This window comes from Trachurus japonicus, chromosome 5 (assembly GCF_045865225.1).
Source record: "Trachurus japonicus isolate A0001 chromosome 5, Traja_1.0".
In the NCBI taxonomy this organism is placed as follows: Eukaryota; Metazoa; Chordata; class Actinopteri; order Carangiformes; family Carangidae; genus Trachurus; species Trachurus japonicus.
In genome coordinates this window covers 20,938,460-20,950,169 of record NC_140911.1, presented here as the reverse complement: position 1 = coordinate 20,950,169, position 11,710 = coordinate 20,938,460, and the positions used below count along the sequence as shown (strand labels likewise).

At 42.4% G+C, this 11,710-nt stretch overlaps 1 protein-coding gene across 1 annotated transcript; it reads left to right on the top strand.

The window, feature by feature from the left end:
• The first annotated feature begins 231 nt into the window (after nucleotides 1–231).
• Nucleotides 232–3,499, top strand: LOC146987526 (odorant receptor 131-2-like). The gene is made up of 2 exons (XM_085778051.1): nucleotides 232–381; nucleotides 2,732–3,499. Exons 1-2 carry the CDS (start codon nucleotides 232–234, stop codon nucleotides 3,497–3,499), a joined length of 918 nt encoding a protein of 305 aa, XP_085634177.1.
• The last annotated feature ends 8,211 nt before the right edge of the window (nucleotides 3,500–11,710 follow it).

Sequence of the window (11,710 nt, the reverse complement as noted above, 5' to 3'; positions counted from 1 at the left end):
AACACACCCACTAGTATGAATCACAATAAGAAAACAATTTCTGACATAAGCTCACAGCATTTAATGTGTTTCTTTTTTTAATAACATATAATTATGTGACTGCAATATGTTTTTATTGTGCTTTTAGCAGTGAAATGAGGATTGACAGCAAGGCATGCTGTGCAACGTGATAAGATTGAAGATTATTGTACTGTATTATTTTCTCTTCTGCTTTAACAGGCCTTTCAAGAAATGAATGAGTCATTCTCTAATGTAACGGTGGCTGTTCGAGAAGCTGACTCCTTCTCTAAGGCAGTGACCAAGAATGTGATTGTTGTGGCTCTTGGGATTTCCATCAACTACATCAATGCAGTTCTCATTCACACCTTCTGCAAACACCAGGTCTGATGTTCTTTTAATCACATGTTGGCAGTGATACTGAATTTGATTGATTGATTGATTGATTGATTGATTGATTGATTGATTGATTGATTGATTGATTGATTGATTGATTGATTGATTGATTGATTGATTGATTGATTGATTGATTGATTAAAAAAATAGTTTTGGACATGAGAAAAATGAAAATAAAATAAAACAAATTTATCAACATTTTATATTCACGTATCCGCTCTTCAGGAAACACAGACATAGACTGAAGGGCATTTGTTTTTTAAAGTTGTCATTGGGGGCATTTTTTGCCTTTATAATATAGGTCACTGCTTAAGGCTATGCCAACATGTGCTTTAAAACCACTCGAGCACCGAGCATCCCCAAATGAAGGGCATTTATTTTTTTCGTGATCAACTTTTTATTTATTTATTTGTTACTTCATTTGCTTTGGTGCAAAAGCCACCAAACAGTGCATACAAATCATTATTAAACATACACACAGCAAAACAACAACCAACAACCAATCATACAGAGCACGACAGGGACACAAAATAAAGATAAAAACCAACAAACGAATAAACAAAACAAAAACAAACAGACAGCAGCAAGGGAAAAACTTTGAGGGTAGAGGTAAGGGTAATCATGTACATGTAGGCTACATATCCTCAATTCTCCATGATAATGTTATCTTGACTGTGGAGCCAAAAGTGTTTTGATCATTTCTCTTCTCTTTTCCAATACCGCTACATTCATCTGTTTGGCACCATGTATTCTTGCAACTGAAATTTCCAAGTTCAAGATATCCACAACCGATCTGAGCCACTGTGGGATGTTTAGTATATCGTGTTGCTTCCATCTGATGGCTACCATTCTTTTAGCTGCAGTTATGCCAGCCAGGAGAATGCGGCGGTTGGAAACTGAAAGATGACAGTCAGAGTCGTCATTTAACAAAATCAAAGTCGGTGTAAAAGGGAGAGTTTTACCGATAACAGAGGACAACAGAGATATAACTGATACCCAAAAGGGGTTGATTTCAGTGCAGTCCCACATTATATTAAAGTAAGTGCCTGGGGTTCCCTGGGTACAGTATGTACAATTGGGTGAGTGGTTGGGAGAAAACTTTGCCAGCTTTTGTGGAGGGAGATGGGTTCTCAAAACATAATTGTAGTGGATCATCTGGTGGTCCGGATTCCTGGAGGAGAGTCGGATATTGCACCATACCCTAGACCAGTTCATGTTAGTTTGTTTTAAATCGTTTGCCCAAATATTGCATATTGATAATCGCTGTGAAAGTGATTGTCTAAGTAAGCCATACAATTTAGATACAGGATTGTGGTGAGAACCTGAAGTGTATATTCTGTATGTAGAGGGAGTGTCCATATTTGTACCCCAGGGAACCCCATAGGCATTGAGAGCAGATCTCAACTGTAGGTAAAAAAAGAAAGTAGAGCTTGGAAGGTTGAACAGTCCTTTTAGTTCCTGAAATGCTCGTAGTCTATTCTCATATATGATGTCTGACAGCACATGGATGCCCCTTCCTGACCAGCTGGGGAAGGAGATAGGATTACCACATATTGTAATGGAATGATTATTAAATAGTGGGACATTAAGGTGGAATTTAGGAGAGGGTATAATTTCCTCAACCGATCGCCAAACTGTAAGCAAGTTGGCTATAATGGGTCCAAATTTGGCTGCAAGGTTTTTAATTACGTCCTCTAGGCGATATGGATTGACTCTAGACTCCTCAACTCCTCATCCGCTCTTCAGGAAACATAGAAATAGACTGAAGGGCATTTGTTTTTTAAAGTTGTCAAGGGGGCATTTTTTGCCTTTATAATATAAGATAGTGAAGACACAGGAAAGCAGGAAGTTGAACCAGCGGTCACTGCTTAAGGCTATGCCAACATGTGCTCTAAAACCACTCGAGCACCGAGCATCCCCAAATGAAGGGCATTTATGATGTCACAGAGTCAATGTCATCCTGTTAGTCATGTACAAACAAGTGCTGTGAGGACAACCCATGACTGTCATAAGCAGTCATTGTTAAGCCTTGTAGTACGTTAGTATTCTTTTAGACAATGACCAGAAAACAGAAAAAAGGGGTTCAGTGGCCAACAGTCACTGAGCAAAGAGTAACAGCTGTTAAGTTTTTTTTACAAAAATGATGAAGGGACATTTCACAAGTTTAGAACGGAGATAAGGAGAACATTTATTAGACCATTTTGGCAAATTTGCCCCTATGGGATTATGGCAATAGGGGAATTTGCCAAAATGTTGAACTATCCCTTTAAGGTCACACCACACATTAATCTTTATAACCCTCTAACCCCCCTACTTCTCTTTGTTTCCCCTCCTCCAGATCTTCTACACCAACCCGCGGTATATCCTTTTCATTAACCTGGTAGTCAATGACATGACGCAAGTGACACTGTCCATCATCCTGTTCATAATCAGCTACACCATCTACAAACTCAATGTTTCCATCTGTTGCATATTCATCCTTCTTGTTGTGCTCACCAATGAAAACACTCCCCTGAACCTGGCCTGCATGGCCGTTGAGTGCTACATTGCCATTTGTGCCCCCCTTCGCCACGTTCAGATCTGCACTGCCAAGAGGACCTTGAAGCTGATTGGTTTAATCTGGGCGACCAGCACGTTGTCTTCTCTGCCTGATCTCTTCATCACTTTGGCCACAGAACCACTGGACTTCTTCCATTCCCAAGTATTCTGCATCAGACAAATTGTCTTCCCAAACCCCCTCATTATCAAGAAGAGGGACATCACCTATATTGTCTATCTGGTTATAGTTTGGTTCGTCGTTTTTTACACTTATTTCAGAATTCTCTTCACTGCTAAGACAGCTAGCAAAGATGCTACAAAAGCCAGAAACACAATCCTCCTACATGGGTTTCAGCTGCTGCTTTGTATGTCAACATATGTAGCCCCCCAGTTATTAAGGGCTGTGCAGCAACGGTTTCCTGAGAGTTCAACAGACATCCGCTTTGCTTACTACATTGTAGTACAGATTCTGCCACGATCTATTAGTCCGATCATTTATGGCGTACGGGACAAAACCTTCAGAAAATATCTGAAAAGACATCTGCTGTGTGTAGCCAGTAAAAGCTGAGAAACCTTGCAGATAAATCCTTCACTACGGGATTAGAAAAATCCTTGTACATTTGTATAAATTCAAAACAAAATGCAATGAGCATGGTGCATGTGCATTCAGAAGTTTGGTTATTCAAAATACAGTTGTAAAAGACACGAATGACAAAACTACAAAAAGAAGGGAGAGGCATATAACCCACAGAACACCACCCCCACAGTGAAACATGCGGTGGGAGTATTATGCTGTGAGGATGCTTCAGTGTGTCTGGAACTGGGAATTGTGTCAAGGTGGAGGGAATCATAACGAAAAAGGAATATGTGAAGATTTTGAAAGAAAACCTGAGCAGAAATAAAACTGGGTCTGGGCTGTTGCTTTGTCTTCCAACATGACAATGAACAAAAATAAACATCACTCCCAGTGAAGAACTACCTCCAGTGGTCCAAAGTAAATGTTATTGACTGGCCTGCACAAAACCCTGACTTCAATCCCACTGAAAATGTGTGTGGTGGACTGAAGGCTAGGGTCCATGCCAGAAGGCCATCAAATCTGGAGTAGCTGGAGAGATTTCCCAAAGAAGAATGGGCTGGGATTCCACAAGAGACTTGTCAGAGACTTGTTGAAAACTAAAACAAACAGCTGCACGCTGTTACCCAGCAAAAATGATACACAACTGACTATTCGCGTAAGGATGGCTAATAATTTTGACCCTTGTAGTTTTTGTTTTTTGTGAAATAATTATGTTTCTGTGTGCAATGTTAATGAATGCAAGCATCCAAAATACAACTATAGCCCTATTTGCATGGGATTAGTATTACCTGGGGACGTCTGTCTTACTTGAATTTACTGACATTAAGGTCCGGATATGAAGTCAAAGGACCAAGGTATGTAGTCGTCATGGCAACTGTAAATAAAATGTCAAAGCAGCAACGGGACTTTGAAACAGTGTGCAGTTGTTGGGATAACAGGCCGCAATAGCGTTTGTATTAAGCCTGTTGAAAGATCGAAAAATGTTCCTTACCACATGCTGCTGCTATGCATGTCATCCATCTCAATATCCTCCAAAATTTTGCTCTTTTTACGGCTCTGTGCTTGCTGTTTCTTCAAATGGGTCTCAAGTCCAGAGATGAGACTGTATTTTAGGCCTGTGACGATAACAAATTTTGCTGGACGATGTCACACAATAGCAAGTGGAACTCACTGCAGAACTACAACTCCAGCATCAGCCCCGCCCACCAGTTCCGGTTCCACCTCTTTGCAGGGACTAAGCGGGGAAGCACACACAGCGCATCTATCTACAGCACCAACTGCATTAAGATATAGGCTATTTGTATGGTGATGCTAACGAATGAATAAGATAAGATCTTGTCAGGCAATAGCGTAATAATTAAAAACCCAATAAAAAGATTAATAAACTCAACATAAATAATTTGTGTTCAATATGAAAACATTAGTATTGATAACAAGTAAGTTATGTGTTATATACAAAAACACTAGCTGGCACTCGGTGCAGCTAGCCTGCTAGCAGCTATCTTACCCTCATAGTTGTGAATGTATGATGATATGTAGGGGAGAGCCGCTTCAATTGTAACATTTTTCACGTTTCACTCTACTACACAGAGATCGTTTTACAGATGTAGCCACCTAGAAGTTCCCCCTGGTCCCTGGTGGGACCTCTGTGGGACCGTGATGGGTCCGTGGCGGGTCCGTGATGGGCTCCCGCTTGGCCCGTGGCGATAATTTAATCCCCCGCGATGACGTAGCGAACGCAGCCACGACTGTTAACGCCCCTCTGCAGCCCGTGTGAAAATCAGCTGCAGTGTCGCCTTTGTCCACGGGGAGGAGCAGTGATTTTGACCCGAGTTAATCTGTCAATCACTTTTCCTCCTCCTTTCTTTTTTCCCTCAGATGAATTGCTATAATTGCCTCCAAAACAGGCGATTTATAAGTAGCTTCAAAGATAAATAAACACCGACAGAGCACAAATAAAAATGTATATCACTCGCAGTTTACCTGTCTACAGATTTTGCATTCTAGTAAATGTTTGCCTTGTGGTGGTTTTAATGTTAACACTGAAGCATACGGTGCGCAAATAAACCCTAACCAATAAATAAACAACATGCCAACGTGTCCGTGAATATAAACGCATGAGACTGTAAAATGAAAGTGTGGTCCTAAGTGACCGCCCTTATATTCAAACAAGAGGAAAGAGAAATAATTATGAGGTTCATAAATTAAAACCACATGTGCGTCCTGCGCCCTCGCCATGGCACAGCTGAGACTTAACATAGGCTACTGGATGTTTTTTGTTTGTTTGTGTGAAACCTGTAATATAAACAGTTATTTACAAGCCCCTCTTTCAGTTTTTGCCAGTCGGCAACCATGAAATCTGCTGTGCATCTCTGGCTTGTTCATTCACTCCCGATCCACAAATAAATAAATACATTTCTTGTGACCACAGCGCGTCACGTCTCAGAACCACGGGCTACATTTGTGTATTTATTAGGGCTGTGCAAGTTGCGTTATGGCAACTCATTAAACTATTAACACCAACATTTATTTTATTGCGCATTAAAGCAGATATCAGTGGAATGTTTTTGTTAATATAAGTCCTAAATAGTCCTATTTTCCGTCAGCAATCACTTACATGAAGTATTTCAGCCTAAACACGAGTCTCTCCGTCACTCTGCTCTGCTGTAACCCGAGGAGAAAATTTTCCTTGTGGGATACAAGTGTTATCCAATGAGGGGAGAGAACGGCATGAAGGGCTGTGTGTGCAGCCAAGGGATGCGCGTGAATGTGGTGACGTAGCACGAGGACCAATTGATGCCTGACAAGGGCGGGGGCTGCTAACTCATGGTGCGTTCAAGGAAACTCGTACTTTGTGTTTTTCCTTCCTGTGAAGTCATACCAGTTCGATCTGGTACGAGTTCACGGGTCGGAAGTTACGAGTGGCCGTTATAGGGAACTTTCACAGACAACAGGACGGTAAAAACACGAGCTACGGGTTACCTGGAACGCTACCAAGTCGTAGTTGTGACTTGAAGCTGTAACTTACGGTTTCAAAAGCCTGCCTTGAACACAGCATTAGCCGAAACGGCCGTGCCGCTGTTATCTGCTTTAATGCATGTTGCTCACATGCTTTTATTTTGTAATAGTCTGTTGCTGGCTGCTGCGGTGTAGGGGTCAGAGTCGCTGGACACCGTAAACATCACCACAGAATACTAATATCCCTCCCCCTGCGCTATGCTGACCTGACGCGTCTAGAGTGGTTGACAGCTCTCTCTCTCTCTTTTTTTTTCACTTTTAATGATAAAGTCACGTCAAACCAGCCATTCCCATTAGTAGAGCCAAATGTCTGATGCGCGATCTACTGGCACTGACGCACCTGTCTTAATATGGAACTCAACATGAGAGCGAAGGTGCGCTCTGCTCTTATTTCCATCTCACCCCACACACGTCGACCTGTGTCTTGTGAAGACGTACAGCGCGATGGGGAGAGAGAGAGAGAGAGAGAGAGATCATACAGTACGCTATACAGCACGCACTGCACACCAGCTGATCCGCCGGTCCACTTATAAGCAAGTTAGTCAGATAATCAGGGCCGTTGCTAGGAATTCTGGGGCCCCTGAAAGAATACTAAAGTGGGCCCCTGACTTTTCCACTTTTTTTCTTAGACTATGTATGTATGATCATTTTTTATTTAGCCTATTTTGTTTTGATGCTAATGCAGCATTACTATGAGTATTAGTCAGGGTCTTATGCAGAATAATTCAGTCATACAAAGATTAGACTAGGTGCAGCAGGTGTCTTCAACTTTGTGAAGTTGTGATATCAAATCGGAATGGGGTTTATAGGGGCATTGACAGTATAGGCTAGTGCTATAACTAGTAAATTATAGTGAAAAATCAATACATTTGACAATTTAATCCAGAGGAAGTACAGAGTTAAATGAAATTCCAGCACTGACTCCATATGTTCAGACCATCTGCAATCCTGTTTGACTTGTGTGTGTGTGTGTGTGTGTGTGTGTGTGTGTGTGTGTGTGTGTGTGTGTGTGTGTGTGTGTGTGTGTGTGTGTGTGTGTGTGTGTGTGTGTGTGTGTGTGTGTGTGTGACAGTTGAGGGTCCTGTCGCTATGCCTCCTATTGATCATGCACCCTGGCTTCTTGGCCAAGGGGATGTCCCTTTGGCCGAATGGTTAGCGCACATGACTGTTACCCAAGAGTCTGGGGTTCGAAGCCCGCCCTGGACCCTCTTCACCTTGCCACATGTGCCTTTCCTAACCTCTGCCATGAAGCACTGTTGCAAAATTACAACATTTTTTGTAAGATAGATAATAATGTAAGATAATCATGAAAATAAAAATGTTTAAAGCAGGACCTTCTAAGGAAATACCTGCTCATTTTCTAATCAATTCATAGTCAAAGCAGTGGGGGATGCTTGGAGATGGTAATGCTCTGGAGCAGGTGTGAATGTTCAGGGGTTTGGAGTGTGTTGTTGCTCAGGAGAGAGTCTGGTCCAGCTAGCCTTCCAACATGCGCTAGACCCTCATAAATCAGCTGGGTGCGATGATCTTCCTGCATTTTTTATTAAAACCGCGGCTCCCATCATTGCTGCACCCATAACTGCAATCTTTAACCTTTCTCTCGACACGGCTGAAATACCCTCAGACTGGAAAGAAGCCATTGTCCTCCCTCTGTTCAAGGGTGGTGAGCAGTCCGACCCAAATAGCTACAGACCTATCTCTATTCTGCCATGTTTGTCTAAGGTATTTGAGAAGCTTGTGAACAAACAGCTCACAGACTTCCTTGCCGTCTCTGGTATTTTATCCGATGTACAGTCTGGTTTTCGAGCCGGGTATGGGTGTACAACAGCTACTTTAAAAGTGTTAAATGACATCACCTCTGCCCTAGACTACAAACAATACTGTGCTGCCATTTTCATTGACCTTGCCAAAGCCTTTGACTCTGTTGACCACTCTATTCTTATCAGCAGGTTGAGCAGTATCGGGATCTCAGATCACTCACTGGCCTGGTTCTCTCACTATCTCTCCCATCGGGTGCAACGTGTAAGGTTTGGCAACTCACTTTCTCACCCCCTCCCAGTTACTAAAGGTGTCCCTCAAGGCTCTATACTTGGCCCTTCACTATTTTCCATTTACATCAACAATATTTCCCAGGCTGCTGGTAACTCACTCATTCATCTTTATGCTGACGACACAATCCTTTATGCCTATGGTCCATCTCTCTCCTCTGTCCAAGCCACACTCCAGGATAGCTTTCTCCAGGTACAGCAGGCTCTATCATTATTAAAACTCTCACTCAACACATCCAAAACAAAAGCCATGTGGTTTCACCGGAAGGGCACTCCCTCTCCGTCTCCACTAATCATCTCTACCTGCGAGGGAGCTATCCTGGACCATGTCTCTGCCTACAAATACCTCGGCATCTGGTTAGACTCCACGCTATGCTTCTCACACCACATTTCTCAACTACAGGCTAAGGTCCAGTTTCTGCTTGTTGAACGCCCATACCTACCGCCGTTGGCCTAGGCCACTTTCTGTGACACACTGCTCGCTAATGAATCCTGTAATATCTGTAACAGACATTTACTCTCTTTTATGCTTGTAATAATCTTGTCTTCTATGCTTGAATATCCTTGTTATTAACTTTTATGCCTTGTTTCTGCTAAATGTTTGTATTGTTGTGTATATTTGCTATTGTCTTTTAACCTATCTTTTCTCCCTCACAGCCCCCTCCCCCCCATCAAGAAGCTTATGCCTCTTGTCAGGCCATCATTGTAAATAAGAACATGTTCTTAATTGATTTCGCCTGGTTAAATAAAGGTTAAATAAAATAAAATAAAAATAAAAAACATAACCGGTCCTCCTTCAGAGTTGAACAGCCAGCTCCATTGCAGGCTCTGTGCGATTTGTGTGACAATGGTTGACCAATAGGTGGCCCATTAGGGCAAACAAAAGATTGAGCAATGATAATGCTAATTCCCTGGTTGAAGGCATGCACTGAATACCTGCAACTGCAAACATCTTAAAAAGGCTTTCATCACTCCCTTATTTCAAAGGAGGTTAAATCGAAAGCAACTGGACTTAGTTATTTGTCTAGGAAGACGTTTCACCTCTCATCCAAGAGGCTTCATCAGTTCATGTACGCATCTGACCAGGCTGGGACTGGTCCAACTATCTGGTGTGGAGACTCACTATTTAACCTCTTGTGTGGGCGTTCACAAGGGTGATGATGTCACTGGTTCCCATTTGTGCTCCAAGTGCCAACGACAGTCGTTTAAATGACTGCCTTTGATGGAAGGTTGGTTTCGACTTCGTTAGTGCCCTATTGTGTTATAACGACAGTCGTTGGAGCCACTTGCCACTTGTGAACAGTGGTTGTTCTTTGAGGCTAGATTGTTGAATCTCCTGGGAAGGGATGAAAGGGCAGCATTGTAAATTGGAGATAGGTGGTGTCTGAGGCCACCTCCCCTGTTGAGGGATGGTTTCTCTACTTTTACAAAAATAGCTTCTTTGACTCCTCTTTCAAACCATCTGTCCTCTCTGTCTAGGATTTGGACATTGCTGTCCTCAAAGGAGTGGGCTTTCTCCTTGAGATGTAAATGGACAGCAGAGTCCAGTCCTGAGGAGTTTGCTCTCCTGTGTTGGGCCATGCGTTTATGCAGTGGTTGTTTTTTGCTGTCCATTTACATCTCAAGGAGAAAGCCCACTCCTTTGAGGACAGCAATGTCCAAATCCTAGACAGAGAGGACAGATGGTTTGAAAGAGGAGTCAAAGAAGCTATTTTTGTAAAAGTAGAGAAACCATCCCTCAACAGGGGAGGTGGCCTCAGACACCACCTATCTCCAATTTACAATGCTGCCCTTTCATCCCTTCCCAGGAGATTCAACAATCTAGCCTCAAAGAACAACCACTGTTCACAAGTGGCAAGTGGCTCCAACGACTGTCGTTATAACACAATAGGGCACTAACGAAGTCGAAACCAACCTTCCATCAAAGGCAGTCATTTAAACGACTGTCGTTGGCACTTGGAGCACAAATGGGAACCAGTGACATCATCACCCTTGTGAACGCCCACACAAGAGGTTAAATAGTGAGTCTCCACACCAGATAGTTGGACCAGTCCCAGCCTGGTCAGATGCGTACATGAACTGATGAAGCCTCTTGGATGAGAGGTGAAACGTCTTCCTAGACAAATAACTAAGTCCAGTTGCTTTCGATTTAACCTCCTTTGAAATACTATGACCTGGGCAAATGAGAATATGCACCGGCTTATCACTCCCTTAGTTTTTTCCTATTTAAATGTAGAGTCACAGTAAATAAATTGTGATAAAAAAAATTGACAGTAGGTATTATTAGCTACAACAATTTATTTCCAGATAAAACAGTGGCCAGCGCATCTCCAGTAGCTAGGTCTGTTATAATTTCACTTCTTAAATCAAACATGTACTCGTGGTTCTATGAATTATGTGAATTTCCACTCACCACCAGCGGCGGCACTTTAAATGCCGCCTCTGGCGATATGTACTGTTCTGTGAGAGAAGCGCCATCTCCTGGTCATGTCATGTATTTCATTGAATGGGTGGAGTTCCAGTAAAAACTAGTCACACCCAGGAAAAGGAGGGGGTCACTCCAGCTGCTGGGACTTTGCTGGAGCTCTGCTGGAACTCTCATGGGAACAGCATGGGAACAGCATGGCAGGGGAATTTCTATGTGGCTCCCACTGTATCTGCATATGTCATATTTTCAGGCAAAGTACCAATACATGTCTGCTATCAAAAACGACTTAAAGTTTTTCAATTAATAAAAGAGGTCTTGAGTAATATAACTGAAAGCGGACTGTGTCCAATGTTACAACTGAAGCGCTGGTGCGCCTTGATTGTGACAGGGGGTTTGATAATTGTAACACTGCTAAAAAGTAGCATTAAACTCATCGTTTTCAGGTCAAATCAATTATATTTCATTCAGGGAACTGCTTAACGTTTCTTTAACACTAAGAATGTCCTATAAAAATATTGTATATTATTAAAACTTACCCAAAGTACCAGTTGGAGCGTTTGTGTGAATTAATTGATAGGTGAATGCATGCGAACGATTGCACTCCGAAACCTTTTTTTTTTTCTCAGAAGCAGCGTTGTTCTTTCTCTCTCTCGCTCTCTCCCTCTCCCTCAAATAGCTAATATCCTTCCCCAGCAGTACTTTTTGATT